The sequence below is a fragment of the Corythoichthys intestinalis genome, chromosome 13 (assembly GCF_030265065.1).
Source record: "Corythoichthys intestinalis isolate RoL2023-P3 chromosome 13, ASM3026506v1, whole genome shotgun sequence".
NCBI classification, from domain to species: Eukaryota; Metazoa; Chordata; class Actinopteri; order Syngnathiformes; family Syngnathidae; genus Corythoichthys; species Corythoichthys intestinalis.
In genome coordinates this window covers 39,519,664-39,544,928 of record NC_080407.1, presented here as the reverse complement: position 1 = coordinate 39,544,928, position 25,265 = coordinate 39,519,664, and the positions used below count along the sequence as shown (strand labels likewise).

Genomic DNA, 25,265 nt, shown 5'->3' with positions numbered 1-25,265 from the left:
TGACAGTCTTATAATGCCATGTTCAAATAGTGTTACCACATTTTTTTTCTCCTTGTCAATACACCATTTATATTTTTTTGCATGCGCTTTAACTTTTGCCATTTGCCTGTATTGATTGCACTGTTTGTTTACATATGTGGAGTACACTACTTTGTTCATCACCACGAAGATGTTTGGGCTCTATTGTGAACAGCGTGATTGTTAACATTTTGCATTTTCCCATGCAAAATTAGGTACTGTCTTAAAGTTTTAAAATGTTCCAATCTGGTTTTCTTTGTGTAAAGACAGCCAAATTTGCTCAGTTCACATACAGTACGCAAATATCGCTTGTACAGTGCCCTTGAGTGTTTTTTAAAGGCGTTTTGAAATCAAATGTATGATATTGTTCGCCAACTTGAACAACAACATTTAAAGGCTACAGATGCAAGATTGACATCTCAGCAATGTGCATGAGTGGTGCATTTGACCATGCCATTTCACTCCACGTTCAATGCCGTGTCCTCTCTGAGGATCAACCTAAAATTACAAATACCAGTTACATCACCCAGGAATACAAATGCTAGTTCAAATAAGGTTGTTTGGCAACTGAAAATAGACGACACAATTGTTTTTTAGTTCTATTTGTTACCCATGCTTATATCAAGTTTAAATTTTAAGCTTTATGATCTTGATACGTTGACTAGCATGAATGACTGCATGTCAGTTTCCCACAGAAGTTAACAGCTAATGATTTAGTTTACAAAAATGTGTAAAAAAAAAAAAAAAAAAAATTTTAAATCCAGCCCTACATCTGTACCACTTAACCCCGTGAGGGTCATGAGGGTGCAGGCACCAATCCCAGGTGACTGAGCAGGCAGCCAATCACAGTGCAGCTAGACAACACTTCACAGTTACACTGACAACTTTGAGGGTATTCAGTTGACCGACTTACTGTGCATGTTTTGTTTAATGGGAGGGATCTTGGGAAAAATAAGACGACATGGGGGAAAACATGCAGCTCCACACATGAAGGCCAGAACCTTGGCTTGAACGCTTGATCTCAAAACTGTGGCACGCTGTATCGTGTAAATACTAACTTAATAACAAATTTGGGTGGAAATGTAAGGGAAAATACATAATACATTGCAATCTGTAATTTGACACTACTCACAAAAAGTTAGGGATCTTTGGCTTTGAGGTGAAATACAGAAACTAGTGCAAAAATTTATGAAACATTTAACAGTTGGACATTTGCATTCAAAATCTTAGAGAAGGTCACATTAAGTTCACCTGTAAAGGTTTGAATACCTTTTAGGCACGTCCCGATAGTTAATCCAAAAGCCCAACATCCCTAAATGTGAAAAAGATAACAACATGCTTCGACACAAACATTTAATGAACTCTGAAAGATACAGTGGTTCAAAACAATTGCCAGACTGCTGGGATTTGCTTGTAATGGTGCTTCAAAGGGGGCGGGGGGGGGGGGGGGGGGCGGGGGGGTGTTCTTTATGTTAAGGAATGAGGAGGACACTTTGTAGAGAAGTTGATTCATCCAAGGCAGAGTGAATAGAGAGCTGTAAATTCCAGGTTAACAAAGTAAAAAAAAAAAATATATATATATATATATATATATATATCCACTGGGGCATTTCAATAAATGTATTTCACTTAAGATATCTGTAACACCTGAGTCAATTAATTCGATTTAATACATGATTAAGATTTTCACACTCTGGATTTGGGACGTCCAGTTGAGATGCTTTTGAAAATGCTCAGGTGGATCCAAAATACAACAAGGAACTTACTTCAATGCAACTTAAATACAGAGGTAATTTGGGTGCTGCACCATCCACATGAATATCAATAAAGGTGGAGTCACACAGCAATAGGATTAAAAAGGTACGTTATGAATTTTAAAGAACCTATCTAACAAACCCTAAACGTGTGATGAGCTCCTCTCTCAAGTAAAGGTAATTGTCCATGGCCTTATATCCATCCACAGGAACTTGGAGGTTGTTCTGTGCCATTATATGTGTACATAGAGTGAACACATCACCATCACAAGCAATGTCTTTTCGGTGGACGCAGTCACCTTCACACCTCCTGAGAGCTTCCTCACCCACTTGACATAAAAAGTCCTGGGTGCCATACAGCTCCGGGATCATGTACATGGCATTGGGCCGTCCATGAGGCAGATGCTGGTTTTTGGATGGACGGATCAAATGGTTGTTCCACACATCCTTGGCTGAATCCAACTCATCCTACAGGGGTTAAAAAATAAGTTTAAAAAAAATAAGTGACAAGCTGGTTGAAAGTGACACATATTGTAAAGTAGCATCTCAGGTTCAATGTAGCACAGCTCTACATATAGGGATGCCTTCTAAAATTAACATTAAATATATTTGAAACTTTGGTTGGCCAACAGGGAGTGAACATGTGCAAAGTGCCTTTGAAATGTAGCTACTTGCCTGTATTAAACCAAGGAAGCAAAATAACATGAGGTTCTTATCTAAGAAATCTCCATCAAAATTCCCTTCATCCTTAAGTCTGTGGAAGAGGTCCAGCCAAAATTCCACACACTCACGACGAAGAAAGCCCCATCAACTCTCAATTCTCTGGTTAGAGGTGCTTCTTCCAACAATAAAACTCTTGACACCAGCATGAGCATCATTGTGGGTCCCGCGCAGGAAACGCTCCATATTTCGTATGGGACTGTTTTCTGTCCCCATGTCAGATCTCACAATGCATGCACATCCACCTAATTCTTTAATGGTTTCAAGAGAGTAACCACAGATGACTTTCGGATCACTGCTGCTATGGTATGCATTCAGCAACAGGATTCGTCAAGAAAAACCATCGATGACTCCATTGATACAAATGCCAAATGGTTTCAAATTGTCATAGGAATCAACATGCAATAAGAAATTTGGCCCCTTGGCAAAGTATGCTCGTCTGTGCAGTCTCCTTCTTCTTCTAATTTTGGTGCCTTCTGGGTCAATCGTGGAAACGAGCAGGCGTACATCTTCCTTGCGTACGTACAGCCCCTTCTCTTTGCATTTTGTGTACATCCACCTGTAGCCATGCAAAGCCCCAGAACCATGGAGCTGCTCTCTAATAAAGTTCACATTTGTCTCTGAGTGATCATAATTGAATCGGCGTAACAATCCATTCTTCTTCAGAATTCGTTTTAAGGACCTCAAACTGAGAGTAATGCGGTGCTTGGAGCTCAGCACATGGAGAATGTGCTTGTAGTTGAGGCCCAATTGAAAGTAAAGCTGTATGAGCCTTAGTTGATCCGTGATGTTTTAATGCTGTCAGACAACAGCCAATTCTGTAGGAGGGAAATAGAAATACAGTATCTTTACAATTCTGATTACTTTACAGGAAAATGATGTTATCATATTAATAGTAGAAAAAGTAATATTCAGCATATTTATAGAAAGACAAGTACATGCTGTATTTAATATTAATCTGATAAATATAAGGGCCTGCGTCTTGTGCAATAAATAACTGGTGAGGTGCTAGCCAGACGTCAGTCAGGGTTGCTATAAGTTTCAACAGGTGAAATATATGACTTTGTGAGACCACTTTAAAAGATAATGCCAATTATAGGACAAATTTCACATAAAACCTTGAATGTTATTAAAGATAAATTGAAATGGGCAGGGGGCTCAGTTTTAAAGTTTTCTATTTAAAGGGTCCATCACATGAAAAACTTTGACAAACCCTGCGATGAGATTAGGAATAAGGCACCTGCTAAATAAGGGCTCGTTTACAGATAACTGACAAAACACCAGTCAAATCATATCATACGGGTTATAGAAGAGTTGTTGTTTTTTAATAGGGCTGTCATACCTGTTAAGTTGTAGAAATTGCAAATAGGAAGATTTCTGTTTGCCAACCCCGATGACGCGCGCGCGCGACAATCACTAAGACAAAATGCAACCATTTTTTTTCAAGTTCATTTTGGTCACAACACTTGTGTAAAAATTAACTACACTGTCAAAGAACCTCTTTTTGGTGGCATCAGAGATAGTCTTCAACTTGCTCCATGTATTGTCTGGCATCATGTGATACTGCTATGTTGCCTGTGTCATGCCAGTTCTCCTTGTTCCTGTAATCAACATCTAGGATATCCTCAGCTTTCCTGATCACATCCATTTGCACAAATTTGGACATCAGCTTCCTCACCAGCCTCTTCATCTCATCAAACATCACTCCAATTAGGGTTTCGTCAGACTAAATCACCAAGATTAAAAACATTAATTACATTATTTAGAAAATTAATCATATTTGTTTTTAAAAGTATCTTTGTCATGGCAGTTTTTTAATTGAATTGTAACCTAGAATGTAAACTTTATATTTTTTGTTTCAGCACAGTAATAATGATATAATGTAATAAAGTGTATAGTATACACTTTAGCTTTAGCATAATAGCGAATCTAAATGATTAAACTTCAAGTAAGTAACGATATGCTTTCTCACTTAAATTCATATATTGTGGGGGTATGACCGCAGTGGTTTAATATTCCATGATGTTTGATCCACGAAAACACAGAGTAAAGCAGCGACTTCTTCCTCATCGTTCTCCCATCATTAGCTCTAATGCTATTAGCATTAGGCTAGTTAGCTATCGCTGGCAGGTAAGACTTACGGCAATTACGTTGACGAACGTCGTTTTTCCCGAATACTGGAGGCCGACCAGGGTCAGCTCCATCTTTTCCTTCCAAAATAAAGACTTGAACCAGTCTAAAAGCCGGTTTATTAGTGCCAGCATCATGGGAAGTCGGTGGTGCTTCGCCTCTTCCCTCCCTGTCAGATGTTTGGTTGGGCTTTGCCAGCTCTGAAGGGGAGGGAGGGCAGGGAAGTCGGAGACGGCCAGGCTATTCGTTGTTGGTCACTTTCCGAATCGGGCCGAATGGTATCGTTACAAAACGGTGACAAACAAAAACGTAAAAAAAAAAAAAAAATTGACATTTTTGGAAAATCGGGAGATTTGGCTTTCTAATCGTGAGGCGTGAGCATTGGGGCCAAAATCGGGAGTCTCCCGACCAAATCGTGAAACTTAACAGGTATGAGCGGCTGTCACGAATAACCGACAACTAATCAATTATCGAATTAGTCGACAACTACAGTACTTTGGCAATTATCTTTTTTTAGTTTGGTTGGTTTTATCATATCATATATATATATAAATATAGATAAATATATTTTTGTTTGTTTGTTTTTTGTTTGATAAACTCAACAAAAAAAAAGAAATAATGCAGACATTTTACTCATATTTTCTATTTTAAAATGTTTTAATTTATAATTACCTTTTAATTAAAAAAAAAAGCATTAAAAAAAGAAAATACTATAGATTTTCCATGATTTCTATAATATAAAAAGTACAGTAAACGTCATATATATACAAGCCGATTAGTCGACTAATGACAAAGATAATCAGCGATTTATCGATCATCAAAATATTTGTTTGTCTATTTTATTATTTCGTGATACTGTAGCAGTGACTGTGATTAAAAAGCCAGATGAGACATTTCGGTGATGATACATGCATGATACGGGCTAATTGCTGCCGGCCACTGCCAGTGTTAACCACCTTGAAATACGAGGGACTTTGTAGGGTTGGTTGTAACTTATTTAAATGGGATTGTCATTGACGATGACTATTTTTCTGAACGAAATACAGTATATTATGTTTATTTTAATTAACCTACTGTCCATAGTTAGCTGGGCTGTGCACCACCAATCCAACACAAAATTAAATTGAGTACAGAAATGAACATGAGCACATTGACCAACAGCCATTCACTGGCAGAAGCACAGTGATGGTGGACATCAGGTCTGGGCTCTCCAAATATGCCGAGTTTGTGTGCTCACTGCCTGAAGACTCCACTACACAAAACTGCACACTGTTGTTTGAATTTCGTAAAGTATTTTCTAAAGTTATTTTTTATATATATGTTGTACAAAACTGAGAACTGCTGGAAAACAATTTCATGGCGCCTTTTACAGAGACAAAAATCCTTTGAATCATTTTAACTGTTAATGTGGTGACAACCATCCCTGTCCAAAATATTACAACCAACCCACACTTGTGCTAAACTAACAGCTTGCAAGCAACTGACTAGATGGAGAATGTTGAATCAAAACTATTGATTTGTCCTCATACTTTTGAATGGTAATGCTGTCATAACTACAAACCTATTGTGGAAAAAGTCCATAAAAATAATAGTTAGGGCCTTAAGATTTTACAATGACCCTTAAAAAAATAATTACATTTCCTTTTACCTCAGAGTGCTGTGATATTGTACAGTGGCGCAATTCTGATGATACTAATATTGTACAACAACCAATCCATGTGATAATCAACCCCGTTCTCCTTGACTGGATTCACTTTCATTTGGTTAAAAAAAAACAACAACAACAACAAAAAAACGAAAAAAGGACGGCATAAATAAACAACGCGATATTGTAATAAAGAACTTTTCGCAGGATGACTTATGGTGTTTGACAGACGTATTTGTCCGTCACCTCACCTGTTCAGGGATGACTTGATAGGAAGACGACATAAAATTAAACCAAGTCCGAGATAAAAGGAATAAATACATTAAAAAAAAAAAAAAATTTAAACAGCTGCCACGATGGTGTTGATAGTGTGACTGCAGCAAGAGAATATTTAAAACAATCTTTAAAAGCACGGATGGTGAATAGCAACACTTAAGGCTACTTTTATCCGGTCGCTGCTAATGCGGCTACTAAAAATAGCTAACTGACAAATGAACACTACTTGAATTAAGCACGCACGGACACGACAGCAGCACAGAAAATGTGCAAACACAACATGCCATATTGATTGATGACACCTGAAAGACAGCAACCAAAGAAAACGTGCAATAGTTACCTTTTAAAACCCCTTTGTTCGCCGAGGGGAAATAGTGCAGATGCTTGCTCAGTCGGTCCCTCGGCGTTTGGAGTCCCCGCCAAACATTGGTGACTACAGTTTCCGGGTCATTGCTAATCTGTGGGTACGGATTAGTAAACTGTGGGCACAGTTTAGTAATCTGTGGGTACAAATTAGTAAACTGTGGGTACAGATTGCTAATCTGTGGGTACATTTTAGTAATCTGTGGGTACAGTTTATATATCTGTGGGTACAGATTAGTAAACTGTGGGTACAGATTTCTAAACTGTACCCAAAGATTACTAAACTGTACCCACAGATTAGTAAACTGTGAGTACAGATTAGCTATGATCTTTTATTTTTTCTATCCTGGCACCCGGAGGGCTCATATCGTAGGTATCTTTGGACGGGTTATATTTCACGGTGTTGTTATAATCTGAATTCGATGCTTTTTGTATCATCTTTTCGGACTAATATGGTCATGTATTAGGCTATGCTACAGTATAATAACAACAGTTCATGTAAATGAAGTTGTGCTGAGACAAAAAAAAAATATTGACCTTATACCAAATAAATCGATGAATGAATACCATTATTTTAAAAATATCTGACATTCAAGCAGTTACTCATTACTCGAGTATTCTTTTTAACTGGTAGGGCTCCTTGATCACAGGCTGGAGACCAGATGGGGGGAAGCGGCGACAGGTGCGAGCCATTAACATCAGCCGCCTACAAGAGCCTGATCGTTGTTGCCGCTCGTCGACAGACCAACTCTTTCGGCATCCCCGTCAGTCTCGTCCAGCACTCAGGTATTCTCTACATATATACACCCGGCTAATCTGACCTTTGTTCTGTCCCAGGATTCCCCGTGCCTGCTACCTGACCTGTACCGTTGCCTGATATCACGTCTACGCCTGCCAGTGATCACACGACGTGCACGTGTGCTACATTGACCCTCGACGCGCCCCTGAAAATAAACCTTCTAAATAATAACGGAATTCTCCCTTGTCTGCTTTGGGGTCCGATTCCCAGCACACCATAACATTAACAAATACTTTTTTTACTTGTACTTGAGTACATTTTTGGATGACTACTTTTACTTAAGTAATATCATTTAGGACTAACGCTTCTCTTACTGGAAATAAAATTTGTCTACTCTACCCACCTCTGAATATCAGGATAAAATACGAAATGTACATTTATATGTAGTGGACTGAATACAAACCAGTTATTAATAATAATACATTATATTTCTAGAGCGCTTTCAAGACACGCAAGACGCTTTACAAGAAAGATGGGAATACAATAGCTCAACAGGAAACTGCTCATCAATGTTATTGGTAATTAGGTAGTTTTGATGCAACAATTTTTTCCAGAATTTTGGAAATGAAATGATAACATATTTAATCAACAAAGTTAAATACACAAATCATTCTGTGGATTTTATTTATCTATTTTTTAACAAAAATGATATACCAAAACTACAAATACTCTGAGAGAAAAAAAATTCTTGTCGTAAGAATATAACTTTACTGTCTGTCCTTTTTTTCCTTCATTTGGCCCTCATACCCTGTTGTGACATTTCTCTGTCAATCACGAGTAGTAACAGTAATTTAAAAAAATTATATGTACATTAATCTCTTCCCACAAAAAACAGTATTTTTGATTTTTTTTTTAATTATTATTTTTGCATATTCAACAAAACATTTTAATTTTCCATATTTACTTAATGACAACATTTATGAATGATTCTGAATTTTTGGAATTTGGGGTCTGTTGTTTCAAATATTAAATGTGAAAAGTGTAGTTTGAAAGGGAGATCCATCCATCCATCCATTATCTTCCGCTTGTTCCGGGGTCGGGTCGCGGGGCAGCAGCTTTAACAGGGAAGCCCAGACTTCCCTCTCCCCAGCCACTTCAACCAGCTCCTCCGGCGGGATCCCAAGGCGTTCCCAGGCCAGCCGAGAGACATAGTCTCTCCAGCGTGTCCTGGGTCGTCCCCGGGGCCTCCCGCCGGTGGGACATGCCCGGAACACCTCTCCAGGGAGGCGTCCGGGAGGCATCGGAACCAGATGCCTGAGCCACCTCAGCTGGCTCCTCTCTACGCGGAGGAGTAGCAGCTCGACGCCGAGTCCCTCCCGGATGACGGAGCTTCTCACCCTATCTCTAAGGGAGAGCCCGGACACCCTGCGGAGGTAACTAATTTCAGCCGCTTGTATCCGGGATCTTGTTCTTTCGGTCACGACCCAAAGCTCGTGACCATAGGTGAGGGTAGGAACGTAGATCGACTGGTAAATCGAGAGCTTTGCCTTTCGGCTCAGCTCCTTCTTCACCTCTACGGACCGGTGCAGAGTCCGCATTACTACAGACGCTGCACCGATTTGCCTGTCGATCTCTTGCTCCCTCCTACCGTCACTCGTGAACAAGACCCCAAGATACTTGAACTCCTCCACTTGGGGCAGGATCTCATCCCCGACCCGGAGAGGGCACTCCACCCTTTTCCGACTGAGGACCATGGTCTCGGATTTGGAGGTGCTGACCTTCATCCCAACCGCTTCACACTCAGCTGCAAACCGCTCCAGTGAGAGTTGGAGGTCACGGCTTGATGAAGCCAACAGCACTAAATCATCTGCAAAAAGCAGAGATTCAATGCTGAGGTCACCAAACCGGACCCCCTCAACGCTTCGGCTGCGCCTAGAAATTCTGTCCATAAAAATTATGAACAAAATCAGTGACAAAGGGCAGCCTTGGCGGAGTCCAACCCTCACTAGGAACGAATTCGACTTACTGCCGGCCAGTGTTGTTAATAACGGCGTTACAATATAACGGTGTTACTAACGGCGTTATTTTTTTCAGTAGTGGGTAATCTAATTAATTACTTTTCTCATCTTGGCAACGCCGTTACCGTTACTGAGGACGGAAAGGCATGCGTTACTATATTGGTCGAAAAGTCTGAGGGAGATGGACTCACCGAGACAACAGAGCAGAGCAGGCGCGGGGAGGAGGCAAGAAAGTTGTGACGCCGAGCAAACGCGATGCTAGGTAGCTCCAATAATACATGTTGTAGCCGATAGCCGACAAACTACGCCCGCATGATATGGTAGATATGTTAGACATGGTAGATATATCTATATACAGTACAAGTGATAACTAGATGCAAAATGACAGACATGGCACTAAATGCGTTAGTATACAGCCGCCATCTTAAAGCAGTAGGCTTTTTAGGACGGCTCTGTTGTAGAGAACCTTCCTAGCGAACCTAAATAACTTTTTATCTAAAATACTTCTAAATCGGCAAAATCTTGACTTGAATCTATCTTTAAATGATGAAACAGTTTTAAAACTTTCATATGTCGAAAGTAGAGAGAAGGGAACTAATGCAATAATGGGAGCAATTTTAACAACTTTTAACAGTTGATTCAGGGTAAAGGGTAAATTAGGGTAAAGAATTGGGCTCGGGCCAATTGTACCAAAAACCTCCACAAAAAACTTCACATAGTGTGGCCAATGTTTTTTTTTTTTTTTTTTTTTTTTTGAGGAAAAAAAAAAAGTAATTATCACCAATTACTTTGCCAAGTAACTAATTACTCTTACATTCAGGTAATTGAGTTACTAACACAATTACTTTTTGGGAGAAGTAATTTGTAACTATAATTAATTACTTTTTTTCAGTAAGATTAACAACACTGCTGCCGGCAATGTGGACCAAACTCTAACACCGGTCGTACAGGGACCGAACAGCCCTTACTAAGGGGCTCGGTATCCCGTACTCCCGGAGCACCCCCCACAGGACTCCCCCGAGGCACACGGTCGGACGCCTTCTCCAGATCCACAAAACACATGTAGACTGATTGGGCGAAATCCCATGCACCCTCGAGGACCCTGCCAAGGGTGTAGAGCTGGTCCACTGTTCCACGGCCGGGACGAAAACCACACTGCTCCTCCTGAATCCGAAATTCGACTTCCCGACGGACCCTCCTCTCCAGCACCCCTGAATAGACTTTACCGGGGAGGCTGAGGAGTGTGATCCCTCTATAATTGGAACACACCCTCCGGTCCCCCTTCTTAAAAAGGGGGACCACCACCCCGGTCTGCCAATCCAGAGGCACTGTCCCCCGATGTCCACGCGATGTTGTAGAGACGTGTCAGCCACGACACCCCTACAACATCCAGAGACTTTAGGAACTCCGGGCGGATCTCATCTACCCTCTTGCCACAGAGGAGCTTTCCAACCGCCTCAGTGACTTCAACCCCAGAGATCGAAGAGCCCACCTCGGAGTCCCCAGACTCTGCTTCCTCAAAGGAAGGCGTGTCGGTGGAATTGAGGAGGGCCTCAAAGTATTCTCCCCACCGGCTCACAACGTCCCGAGTCGAGGTCAGCAGCACACCATCTTCACTATACATAGTGTTAATGGTGGACTGCTTTCCTCTCCTCAGGCGCCGGATGGTGGACCAAAATTTCCTCGAAGCCGTCCGGAAGTCGTTTTCCATGGCCTCGCCGAACTCCTCCCATGTCCAGGTTTTTGCCTCGGCAACCGCCGAAGCCGCAGTCCGCTTGGCCAGCCGGTACCTGTCAGCTGCCTCCGGAGTCCCACAGGCCAAAAAGGCCTGATAGGCCTCCTTCTTCAGCTTGACAGCATCCCGTACCGCTGGTGTCCACCAGCGGGTTCAGGGATTGCCGCCACGACAGGCACCAACCACCTTACGGCCACAGCTCTGATCGGCCGCCTCAACAATGGAGGTGCGGAACATGGCCCATTCGGACTCAATGTCCCCCACCTCCCCCGGGACAAGGGAGAGGTTCTGCCGGAGGTGGGTGTTGAAACTCTTTCTGACAGGGGATTCTGCCAGAGGTTCCCAGCAGACCCTCACAATACATTTGGGCCTGCCAGGTCTGGCCAGCATCTTCCCCCGCCATCGGAGGCAACACACCACCAGGTGGTGATCAGTTGACAGCTCCGCCCCTCTCTTCACCCGAGTGTCCAAAACATACGGCCGCAAGTCCGATGACACGATTACGAAGTCGATCATTGAACTGCGGCCTAGGGTGTCTTGGTGCCAAGTGCACATATGGACACCCCTATGTTTGAACATGGTGTTCGTTATAGACCCTACCCACGTGACGTCACAACTCCCCTCTCCTGACTGGTGCCGCCCACTTGTCCGTCAACACATCGTGTTGACCTGTTACGGCTACGTACATTCCTCCTATTTACGGCGTTTTTCTGCTCGTTAACATTAATAATCAAAACGGTGAAGGCGTGTGTGGCGGTCGGTTGCAACAACAGAGAAGATAGAAGGAGAGACTTCAAGTTCTACCGGATTCCGAGAGACACGGAGAGGAGAGAGCGAGATGGGCTGCTGCAATTCGACGAGAAAACTGGGCTCCAAACGATTACCACAGATTATGTAGTAGTCATTTTATATCTGGTAAGATGCATTTAATATATATTTAGAGGGTTTTGGGCTGACAACCACAATTAAGATCATTGCTAGGCTAATCGCCGACAACATACACGTATGTATGTAGTGAGAGTGCTATCGCTAATCCATATAAACATTAAACGCCCTAGCTCCATTGACAAATGACATGAAATACATTAGACTTGACAGTGGATGTTAGCAAGAACAAAAGATTTTGAATTGAAAATTTCGTAACTCACCTTCCGAGCACAAGATTCCTGCCGAATTTTCGTGTACGAGAACCTGTTTCACCCAACCAGCAACGTAGCATTTATAAGCCTCCAAGCTCTTAAAGTTTTTCAAACTTTCGTGAGAATAGGCTGATTTTGTGTGGACAAGATAGTTGTAAATATCAGGGTCAGGCAGAGACGGCGAAGGCAGCCGGTCAAAAATCATCGATTTAGGCATCAAATATGGATCTGGCGACTGTATAGAACGAAGCTTTTCCACATAACGCCTTTTATGCAACACATCCAGTGAGTTTACGGCATCAGAAAGCACCGGGTCTTCCATGAAATGCATTTTAAATTCCTTGATCAATTGAAACCAATGCTAATACAGAGACAAAATGACGGACAAGTGGGCGGAACCATACAGCGAGCACGTGGTTTTGTGACGTCGGTGGGTAGAGTATATAGACAAACCGTGACGAGCACAGAAGTCCAATAACAGAACACCACTCGGGTTCTGATCGGGGGGGCCGTTCCTCCCAATCACGCCCCTCCAGGTCTCACTGTCATTGCCCACGTGAGTGTTGAAGTCCCCCAGGAGAACGAGGGAGTCCCAAGAGGTAACGCTCTCTAGCACACCCTCCAAGGACTCCAAAAAGGGTGGGTATTCTGAACTGCTGTTCGGTGCATAAGCGCAAACAACAGTTAGAACCCGTCCCCCCACTCGAAGGCGGAGGGAGGCTACCCTCTCGTCTACCGGGGTAAACCCCAACGTACAGGCGCCAAGCCGGGGGGCAATAAGCATGCCCACACCTGCCCGGCGCCTCTCACCATGGGCAACTCCAGAGTGGAAGAGAGTCCAACCCCTCTCGAGAGGATTGGTACCAGAACCCAAGCTGTGTTTGGAGGAGAGTCCGACTATATCTAGTCGGAACTTCTCTGCCTCACACACCAGCTCAGGCTCCTTCCCTGCCAGAGAGGTGACATTCCATGTCCCAAGAGTTAGCTTCTGCAGCTGGGGGTCGGATAGCCAAGGCCCCCGCCTTTGGCTGCCGCCCAACTCCCTACGCACCCGACCCCTTTGGCCCCTCCCACAGGTGGTGAGCCCATGGGAAGGGCAACCCACGTTGCCTTTTCGGGCTGAGCCCGGCCGGGCCCCATGGGGACAGGGATTCCAGCCTGGAATCAAGGAGCCCTAACAGAAACGGCGAACCGTATAATATTGATCCAACACAGAGAAGGAAGTTTGTGTAGAATTTATTTTTAAAAAAAAAAACAAACAAAAAAAAAAAACAAGGGAGCACGCCAGAACACGTGAGGAGAAATACAAAAAAAAAAGAGGCACGAACCAAGTCGGCGAGAGAACCAAGGGAAAAGGTAAAAAAAAAATTGGCAAATCCAAACAAAAACGCTATCACAAAAATACCACGGATACAAATGTAACTCTTAACCTAACCTGCGTGCAAAATCGGATGAAGCCAGCATGGATGACAGGCAAAACAGTCATCGGCCACTGCTTCTCACACCAACACACACATGTCGCTTTATCCGATCCTTCCGAGCGAATCCTTGACCACAAACTGAGCAAGAAAAAGGTTTTTCACCAGTGTGGGTTCTTTGGTGTCTTTGTAAGTTTTGCTTCCAAACGAATCTTTGACCACAAACTGAGCAGAAAAAATGGTTTTCGCCAGTGTGGGTTCTAGTGTGGTGTTTTAAAGATTCTTTATCAGCGAACGCTTGGCCACAAACTGAGCAGGAAAAAGGTTTTTCACCAGTGTGTGTTCTAGTGTGCCTTTTTAAGGGTTGCTTTTGAGAGAATCCTTGACCACAAACTGAGCAGAAAAAAGGTTTTTCGCCAGTGTGGGTTCTTGTGTGTTGTTTTAAGGTGCTCTTGTGGCTGAATTTTTTATCACAAACTGAGCAGGAAAAAGGTTTTTCACCAGTGTGTGTTCGAGTGTGCCTTTTTAAGGATTGCTTTTGAGAGAATCCTTGACCACAAACTGAGCAGGAAAAAGGTTTGTCGCCAATGTGGGTTCTTGTGTGTTGTTTTAAGGTGCTCTTGCGGCTGAATTTTTTATCACAAACTGAGCAGGAAAAAGGTTTTTCGCCAGTGTGGATTCTTGTGTGCCTTTTTAAGGGTTTCTTTTGAGAGAATCCTTGACCACAAACTGAGCAGGAAAAAGGTTTTTCGCCAGTGTGGGTTCTTGTGTGTTGTTTTAAGGTGCTCTTGCGGCTGAATTTTTTATCACAAACTGAGCAGGAAAAAGGTTTTTCGCCAGTGTGGATTCTTGTATGCCTTTTTAAGGGTTGCTTTTGAGAGAATCCTTGACCACAAACTGAGCAGGAAAAACGTTTTTCGCCAGTGTGGGTTTTTGTGTGTTTTGTTAAGTCTCCCTTCTGAACAAAACTTTTTTCACAAACTGAGCAGAAAAAATGTTTTGAGCCAGTGTGGGTGCTTGAGTGTATTTTCAAGCTTTCCTTGTGAGTGAAACTTTGATCACAAACTGAGCAGGGAAAAGGTTTTTCACCAGTGTGGGTTCTTGTGTGTTGTTTTAAAGTGCTCATGTGACTGAATCTTTTACCACAAACTGAACAGGAAAAAGGTTTTTCACCAGTGTCGATCCTCATATTGGCATGACATGTTTGCTTGGTAGGAAAGGTTTTCCCACACTGAGAGCATTTGCAGAGTTTGTTGTCACTGTGAGATTTCTTATGACCATCATCATTGTAAGATGAGTTTGATGTGGTGCCATGTCTGTCTGATGGAGCAATGAAATTGTCTGCTTGCAATCCTTCTGTTGAGCTGCTGCCGCCTAGAGACTCCGCTCCTCTGCCGACCTCACTCTGACCATCTTCACTCTTCAAGGGCTCACCATTTGACCTGGTGATATGCTCCTCCTCTTCCTCCTCTTTAACGTATGACAGCTCTTCTTCCTCCTTTTTGATTGGAAGTTGCTTCTGTTGACCGGGCTCTGGCTCCTCCTCCTCTTTGATTTGGGCGAGCTCAACATCCTCTTTTACGCCAGAACATGCTGCCTGCTGCCGCTTAACACGAAGATATTTTCTGAAACCTGCAAGACACAAGAAAACCATTGATATATTTTTGGGACCACCACTGCGTCTAAAACAAGTACAGTGATCCCTTGCGGTTTCGTGGATTCAGTGCGTGGTGTGGTTTTAAAAAGTATTTATCAAAAAAACAGTAGGAAAAAAATATGCGGTTTAATTTTGAGGCGCAAAAGACATTGTTTCATATAGAGACGCATATACATTTTTTTTTTTTTACTTTTGTGCATTTGTATCGGTAACCACCAAATTCTGATGTCTGATTTTTTTTGTGGGTGCTTGAATACAACTCTCTTTTCGACGACTAGGAATCTTGTCTGTGGAGTAATTCAGTTTACGGCTACGAATCAAAAGTGTTGAAATGATGTCTTGTCGGTCTTGGGGAAAACTAATCGATCCTCTAATGGCGCATGCGCCGAAACATCAAAACTGGTTGACTGCATTATTGTGCACTGCGCTAACCTGTTAGTTGGAAGCAAAGAATCAGCTGTAAAGTCACTAACGGGTTTGTCAAATAATTATTGGTTGGACATAAGCATTTGATAGTGTTTTCTATTGTCACTGCACTATGTCTGTGTATGTCGGTGTACTTGTTATTTTTATAAAATATTTCTAAATGATAAGACTCATCACCCAATTACCGTAATTTTCGGACTATAAGGCGCACCTGACTAGAACAAATTACAATACAACAAATTTGACACAAAAATGGCATTTGATCTTAAGCCTGAGTTATACTCCCGCGTTGCGGTGACGGCGTAGCGACTACGGCGTCATTCGACATTCGATAGTTCTGCGGTGAGGGAACGCGTTGCTCTGTATTTCACCGCCAAGCCACTAGAGGGATGTGGCGTTATGTTTGTACGGTTTTGGGGCATGCTTGTTTACTTCCGCTAGTCGGAGAAAAATAAACAATGCAATATGGAACTCTTGAAAGTAAATATTCTGCTCATCCACATTGAATAAATATTGAACATACAAATGTTGAGGGGCAGGCGACGCAGAAGACTGTTTCGAGGCGGTTTGGCCGACTTTTGATGCCGCACAGAGAGTCGGGTGGAGGGAGCTAGCTGTGGCGGCTAGCTTCAAACTGGCGTCGAGCACTGCGTTCAAGGTCTGCAACTCCCTCCAGCCCGATTTGTTTGCCGTGTCCTACAACCAGCCAGTGGGAAGCCATAGCAGATTTCTGGCGTCCAGGGAACTTCCCAAACTGCGTTGGGAGGCTTGATTTTAAGGTTATCATAAAAAGCACCGAGGCACTCTCAATCAGTGATGATGTATCGTGTGTGTGAACTGTCTGCTATTGAAAATTAAAGATCAAAACAACTTTTTTGACACCAAATCTGTGCTTTATTCTTTATATACTTGAAGTGTGACACGTAAATAAGTCACAGACTCACAGCAAACATATGTACACAGTAAATGATGAAGTGCACCAACCAAAAATACGACAAAAAGTTGGCAGTTTTTGGCCGACTGGGTCACCGCTTCGTGTGGCCACTCGATTCCGACCACCCACGTCTCGGTGGTTCTTCCATTTATTTATTTTTTCGATCGCCGATCTTGCCATTTGGCAATCACAATAATAATTTCTTGACGTGACTTGCTCTTCGATGATACTCCCGTCGGCTTGGTCCATTTTTGCGTGTAGAAAACAATGTTTGATTCTATTGTACAATGGCGGTGTTTTCGCGGTAAACCGGAAACAACAGTCTGAGCGGACCAATCACAGTCCGTTTTCGCTACGTCATACGCGTCTACGCGACGCGAAGGTTACAAAAATCGAGAGGTGCGCGTCAGGCTACGGCGTAGGGTCGTAACTCGATTCTTCCTTGACGGCGTAGGTCTGACGCGGAAGTATAACTCAGGCTTTAGATAAGCCACACTGAATTATAAGCAGCAGCTTTCCTCACTGTATTGTAGGGTATTTACACGAAAAGATATTAACCGGTAACACTTTATTTCACAGCGGCATCATAAGACCAAATGAACCACCATGAAGTTTTGAACCAATCTTCTTGAAGCTTCATTACTTCAAGAAGATTCATTTGGCCATCACTGTTCCTTTGAGGGAGACAGCCAAACTCTGCTGCCACCTGCTGTCAACACTGTTGTTGACCAACATGTCTCCTTGCATGCATTGCAGTGCTACAGATGTAAATGACAATTAAAATTAATGTTCTGTGTCAATTTTTTCTTCAGTTACTGTTCCAGTTGTTTCATTGATTGCTAGTTATGTTATTTGGTAACACTTTATTTGACAGTGGTGTCATAAGACCATCACAATTATGGCATCACACTGCCATGAGCATGAATCAGTGCTTAAAACAGATATCATTTTGTGTCGTCCGGCAAATTATCACACTTTTGAATGGATTCAAAGGATCTGAGCTGGACACAAATAGAGTGCGTGACATAATTTGCCAGATGACACTTAATGTCATCATAACGTCATCTTAAACTCTCGTGCAACTTTAAAAAAATTTTTTTTTTTCTTTTTTAACATACAGTTCGTGGCGTTCAGGTAGGTACAATTAATTGAAAATAGTGGACTATTTTTCTTTTGAGTACGTATGATCATCACCAAGTGGGCGTTGTCCTTGTAGATACATAATAATTGCTTTATTTTTTATCACCAAACTAGTCTCTTGCCCTAAACTTTTCTTTAATGACGTATCCACCTTGTGTGATTTAAAAAAAAAAAAAAGAAGGAAACTCTGGCCTGTTATCGTCCATGACTGCACTAGTCTTACTTTATATTATAACGTATTATGTACATGTAGTAGTATACTATGATATTATTGCTACGTGTTTTTAATACGTAGATTTTTTCAAGAAGTGTTTTGAATCATGTTGGAAAGGTTCATCCTTTCATTCTTTTGCACTAGATAATGCTTTCAGTATTTGACCTCATTGTTTATTTGTAATTCATTACTGGTGTTTGTGTTTATTTGTACTTTAATAAAGAATTTAAGTTTTCCAAAATGTTTTTTGTGACTTAATAAGTGTCAAAAAAATTTGAACTGATTAGTAAAAAAATAAAAATAAAATTCATAAAATAACTATATAAATATATAAGTGTTAGAATAGGTGACTAACCGTTAAAAAAATCTGCTGACTAATCGGGGAAAAATGTGTCGTTTCGGGTCGGACCTACTACTAACCCAATAAATAGACAAATAAGCCACATTGGACAATGAGCTGCAGGATTCGAAATGAGGGAAAAATGTAGCACCTAAATTGTGATATCTACCTACCGCCGTTAACCTAACACTGCTGATTCACACCCAACTATTGTTGTCTTATGAGAGTACTAAATGTTGTTTAATGCCAGAAATTCTTAATGAAAAATGTCTTGGGCGGGAATATAGGTCAGGTGGTCATAATTAAGACCTCCAAATGAGTAAAATTGATGAATTTTCCGTCCTTTTGACTATCTTGATAAAATTAATTTAATTTTAAAATAATTTAATTTAATAAAATTAAATTATACTCAGTGGTTCTTCGTTGATTTTATTTTTAAAAAACTGATTTAAAGGCATTAATTAATTATTTAAATTTGGTGAATTTAGCTCAGTTGCGATGGTTAAACAAATACGATAACATAAGCTTGTTAACGGGGCAGATAACGTGGCTAGTTAAGACGGCTAACTAGTTTCCGCTCTACCATTAACCTACTTTTGTAAAGTCTTCCACCATTGTAAACATCTGTTCAAAATAAAATTTTCATAATACAGCCTGATGTGTTTTTTTTCTCTGGCGACTTTCTGTGTTGAGAGACGGTGGGGGTGTATAATGTGTAAATAATGATGCATGTCATACACATGCGCTCTGTGTCTCACTCTCGCTCTCCATTAATATTCAACTAGTTAATAGTAGTACAGTACTGGAATGTGTTTTACATAAAATCAATTTGATCTATCATAGACTTCATAATTATATTGACAGGTCACATTCCCCAGACACTGCTCCATGCCTTCAAGTAGGGAGCCATCCTACACTCCACTTCAGTCGGTCGCAGTCATTCTCAAAACACATTCAGTGATCCAACCCCGGATTTAGGTTGAAAAAGTAGAAAAGCTGAACATCATACAAACAGGAATGATTGTCTCAGTAGTAATTTGTGCGAGGATTCAAGGTAATTATTATATTTTTCGTACAATGCATGCATTTTGAAACGTTGTGAAAAAAATCAATAGGAGAAATTCGCCGCTACAGCATTGGCGTCATGGTTGGCACTATTTATGTAAATGAAACTCTAACTGCACGGTCTTTTTTGCTTTAAACCAAGAATCGAGACTGTTTAAGACAAAAGAACTGTTGTGTTTGATAAAACTATACATCTACAGTATATGCTGCCATAGCAGATTCACTGCGCATTAAGCCCCCAAATTATTTTTGATTTGTCCGTTTTACCCTGGAAACCCCCGTTTACAGACGTCGCGCAACCGCTTTTGTTTCAACCCAGCCATAAAAAGAAGTTAAGTAATCGTATTTATTATTTGAAATGTCTATCATTTTTAGCTTAGAATCATAAATTGATGTATAATATTTAGTTAAAAAAAACAAATTAAAAAAATTATTCACTTGCATATTTAAAACTTTTAAACAAATTACAATGAAAAAATGAAAATGAAAAAATTAGCTTCTGTAAATAAGTCACGGATATCTACCTCATAACTATCATTTCATTGTATTTTTTTCGTTACTGTTGCATTTTCCCCAATATTTTAGATGATAACTAATCGATGCAAACAAAGAAAATTAAAAAAAAAAAAAAAAAAAAACATTTAAAACGGTGAATATATGAAAATCTCGACCACTCTTTGATGTCTGCGATTTCTGCATCGCGTTACTTGTTATATTACCATGTTTCACCCATAAAATCCCCCCAAAATCCGGCTGTGGCCATTCACAGCTGTGTCTTGACACTCGGTGATACATGCTACATGTTGTTTTTGGATTGAAACAAGGTGAGTATGTGATAATATCACGTTAAAATCATGGCGTCTTTAATTATGCCCTCTCATGCTCTCACCTCCAGTTAGGGTTTCGCTGTTCTTTTTTTTTTTTTTTTTTTTTTTAAATGCCCTCCTGTTCAATTTTTTTTCCCCCCAGAAAATTGAGATTTTAAGCTTTCCAATTATGTATCACACATGCATATAGGCCAATTTTGAAATTTGGCAAAATTGGAGGTCTCAGAGCGGAACTTCAAGTCACCTGAATGTTTTCTGCCATATATATATGTATACATCATGTAATTCCTTCTCACAAAGCAAATCATTTAAATAGAAGGAAATCTTTCAATCGATGCAGTGGTGCAACCTGATGTTGGCTAACGAGTCCATTGCATGGCTACTAAGTAAGCAAAACCACGATGTAAAAGGAATGAAAAATACTATATTAGACTGAAAAACATTTCTGTACTAATGAGGAAAAAGCAATGCTTGGGATGACCTTTAACGTGTATGAACTCTTCCTTAATGGATGGCGACTCTTCCTCCTGGTCCTTGATGCATGCAGACTCAGGATAATGGGCTTGGCTGACGTATAGATCTGCAAGACCACAAACAAATCTTATTTCTTCATTTGCAAACTTGTGTCCCCAAAGTTGATTTCCGTTGGAGAAAATTCATCCTTGCCATTTTTTGTTTATTCGCGTTTTGTTGTCTTCTAGTCCAGCACAAAAGTCATTCAAAGAGCTTGACATCACTATAACTGCGATTAAAAATTGGAATCCCTTGATAGCACTACTGTTAACATTAATAATGAATTCATCACTATAACTGCGATTAAAAATTGGAATCCCTTGATAGCTCTACTGTTAACAATAATAATGAATTCTCATCACCGCAATCTGTCATGTAGAGTAATACAGTACATATCATCGAAAGTGAACCCACCTTCTAGTCTGTGAAGAACAACCTTAGCGTGCATTAGTTTGCACACAGTCGAGTGTTGGTGACGTGGGGGCTCCTCCTTCACTCCACAAAGTTCCTCCGGTCTCGCGGACATTTTCCCACTTGATTTCTGAATGCCGAGACGAAGATTAGCTCTTGACTTTTTTAGACCATAATGGCGGACACGTCGTCGAGAAAAAAGGAAATAATGGCGAGTCTTTATCTTTTATCTTCTTTATGTCTTTATTTCTTTGATATCTGTCTTAAAAAAAAAAAAAAAAAAGCCAATCAGGAGAGTGGCTGTGTCAGGCGAGTCAACATCGCACTGCCAATCACAAGATTAGCGCCAAGCAAGTCAAAGTCTGCGCAGCCAATCCCGAGCGTGGTCCGATTCTGGAAGAGGCGGGCTGTTCATCGTTGTCGAAACACTTTATATTCAGACACTTTTATGGAAGGTTTACGTTCATGAATTCGTTAGCATATTAGCATCAGTCGCGATCGCTATCAGTTGTTCATGGAATTGTACATGTGCATTGTATGTGTTTGTTATGCTCTCCTGCGAAGAACTACACCTCCCATGATAAAATTTGCCACTTCCGGTCCGCCATGTTTGTTGGAAGAACGCTTGCTGTCATTACCTGATCGTGACACTCGCTACTACGGGCATTAACAACTGCAACGAAACTTAGGACTTATAAATGACTTACTTCAGGAATGGCAACGTGACCTGATGCACATGACCTAAACACAAACGCGTTTAGGCTCAAGGCGTCCTCCTCTTAACCCTTGTGTGCTGATTTGTTTTTGCGACACATAGGAAAAAAAACATCCCATTTTGGGACGTTGCTTTGAAGTGTAATATCAAAGTCATTTCTGAATATTATTTTGCTTGCGACCACTCAAAATGTTCAGTGGCATCAGACCTATCCATACATATATAGTGTTTATTTATTTATTGTTGATGCCCTCTATGGACAATAAAAGCAATCGGTTCTTGTCTCGAGACGTTTCTAGCGCAATGCATTGTGGGTTTTCGTGTATTGCATCAGTGCCATCTGAAGGCAGTTCCCACCAGTTTAGACAAACTACAAAGCTTTAAAATCCATTTTTAGTAACTAATGTTAGCCTGTTGCATGACTGATACAACTTTTGTAAGTGCAAGAAAACCAGCATATGAAATGAATGATTCAGACCCTGACTGGGCACCATCCTTACGCCTGGGCAGTGTTGTTAATTTTACTTTTAAAAAGTAATTAATTACAGTTACAAATTACTTCTCCCAAAAAGTAATTGCGTTAGTAACTCAGTTACCTGAATTTAAGAGTAATTAGTTACTTGGCAAAGTAACTAGTGATAATTTTCATGTTTTGTTTTTTTTGTCAAAAAAAAAAAAAAAAAAAGGTCACACAATGTGAAGTTTAAATGGTTTTTGGGACAATTGGCCCTAGCCCAATTCTTTACCCTCCACTTAAGTAGACACAAGGGTATTGCGATAACTAGATCGTAACCTTTGCTATGTGTGGAAGTCATTTAAAGTTGTGAATCAACCGTTAAAGTTGTTAAAATTGCTCCCGCTATTGCATTAGTTCCCTTCTGTCTACTTTCAACATGTGTAAGTTTTAAAACTGCTTCATCATTTAAAGATAGATTTAAGTCAAGATTTTGCTGATTTAGGACCATTTTAGATTAAAAAAAAAAAAAAAAAATTAGGTTCGTTAGGAAGGATCTCTACAACAGAGCCTTCCTGAAAGGGTCTACTGCTTTAAGATGGCGGCTGTTTACTAACGCATGTAGTCCTTAAAACATGTTGTCAATGCAGCCACGTCTGTCATATGCATCTAGTTCTATAATATGTGATATCTACCGTATCATGTGGGCATAGTTTGTAGGCTACAGTCAGGTATTATTGGAGCCACCTAGCATCGCGTTTGCAACGCCGTCTTCCCCACTCCTGGTCTGCTCTCTCATCTCCGTGAGTCCGTCTCTCTGACTTTTTTTATTCAACCAACTTAGTAACGCATAGTAACGCACGCCTTTCCCGCAACAGTAAAGGTAATGGCGTTGCCAAGATGAGAAAAGTAATTAATTAGATTACTCACTACTGAAAAAAATAACGCCGTTAGTAACGCCGTTATATTGTAAAGCCGTTATTAACAACACTGCGCCTGGGACACACATCTGTTCAACCCACCAACGTGGACCGCTCTTCCAGACGAAGTAGGTGTGAGCAATTGAGGATGGAGGAAGACGTTGGTGATGTACAGGAGGAGCCTTCAGCACCCTTCAGATGCTTCCTCTGACATCCATGCGCCTGCGTTTGGACCTGCCTGCACTATACATTGCACACATATTCCATGTTTCCCGTAAGACTGTGTATTGAGTGTTCAATGACATGGTGCCCTTTTTACATGCTAACTTGTGACGAGCAATTGTTTGCCCCGACAGAGAAACACTATAAAACAATGCCTCACGGGTTTTTTGAGTCCTTTGGACGCAGAGTTGCAGTGATTATTGACTGTCTTGAAATTTTTACAGAGAAACCATCAAATCTTAAGGCCCCTGCACAAATGTTTTCTAGTTACAAGCATGACTACAACATGAAATACCTAATTGGAATCACACAAAAGTGGGGAATTTGTTTGATGTCAAAAGGTTGGGGTGGTCACACAAGTGACAACATATCACCTCGAAAAGTGATTTTTTTTAATAACCTTTTGCCCGGGGACATTGTCTTGGCTGATAAAGGCTTTGATATTCAAGAACATGTGGGTTATTGTGGGTATGTTATGTGCAGAGGTCAAACTCCCTGCGTTCACTAAAGGTCGCTGTCAGTTAGCTGGTGGAGATGTGGAGGAGACTAGGAAGATAGCACATTTGAGGATCCATGTTGAACGGGTAATTTGTAATCTTTGCCAGAAGTATAAGATCCTAACAGGAACTATACCTATTAACTTCGTTCTGTCATGTGACGGCGAATATTGAAAATTGTTGAATAAGATTAAGGTTTATGTATGTTTATGTATGCGGTGCCCTTACAAACCTTAGCCCACCTGTTGTGTAGTTTGTACTGTTATACGTGAAAGGTGTCATTTACTATGCTAACCGTTTGCTTTGTCTTGCATTTAAGAATGCTTTAGCTGTGCCTTTCAAACTTAGCGGTTATTGATATTTTGTTGTGACTTTATTGTACTTAATAAAACATCATATTAAGTCATCTTGAATCCTATTCTTTGTAAGTACAGCATTTGTGTCTGAATACTGTATTTTATAAATTTATTATTATTATTTATTTTTTTTTTTACACATAACACACACACAATAATGTAAAAACAAAGGACAAGACTGTAGTTTCCCACTTTGGCAAGGTACTTTTAATGTTGCCAAATTGTCAGTTAAAACATCACAAACTACCAATTACCACTAACTTAAGTGGAGCACAGCAGAACCAACACGCCTTTAGCTGTGTCATGCTGTAGACAAACACAGGTCAAATGGTACCACATTATGGGGCAGTTCTCATTATCACACGCAACCATGTCATCTTTGGTCTCCAGACCACGGCAGTGGCACCATAACTGGCGTCATAACTGACAAATACCGATCTCTTGCTACTTTCTCAAGCTTCTCCACATAAGGAGTCTTGTCGTTCTTGCTTTTTTCCATTTTGATGTGACATTCGCGTGACTGCTTACTCGCAAAATTGTCAACAAAACAAACATGACTGCGGGGGATGTAGTCCTGGTCACTGGGATACATGAAAGATGGCGGCTCAGGTGGTGGTGA

General features: G+C 40.9%; 1 protein-coding gene across 2 annotated transcripts in view; it reads right to left on the bottom strand.

Moving 5' to 3' along the window:
• Nucleotides 1-21,720, bottom strand: part of LOC130927672 (gastrula zinc finger protein XlCGF26.1-like) — an 80,260-nt gene extending 58,540 nt beyond the window's left edge. Inside the window, exons 1-3 of one of the 2 annotated variants that reach the window (XM_057853621.1) lie at nucleotides 21,486-21,720; nucleotides 21,040-21,138; nucleotides 13,864-15,587 (exon numbers count right to left, since the gene is read on the bottom strand). In XM_057853621.1, coding sequence (XP_057709604.1) covers nucleotides 14,020-15,587; nucleotides 21,040-21,138; nucleotides 21,486-21,597 — 1,779 coding nt within the window. In that variant the 5' untranslated portion in view covers nucleotides 21,598-21,720 and the 3' untranslated portion in view covers nucleotides 13,864-14,019. Of the gene's footprint in view, nucleotides 1-13,863; nucleotides 15,588-21,039; nucleotides 21,139-21,485 lie in introns of those variants that run through there. The other variant, XM_057853622.1, reaches the window with a different exon arrangement.
• Between the last annotated feature and the right edge of the window lie 3,545 nt (nucleotides 21,721-25,265).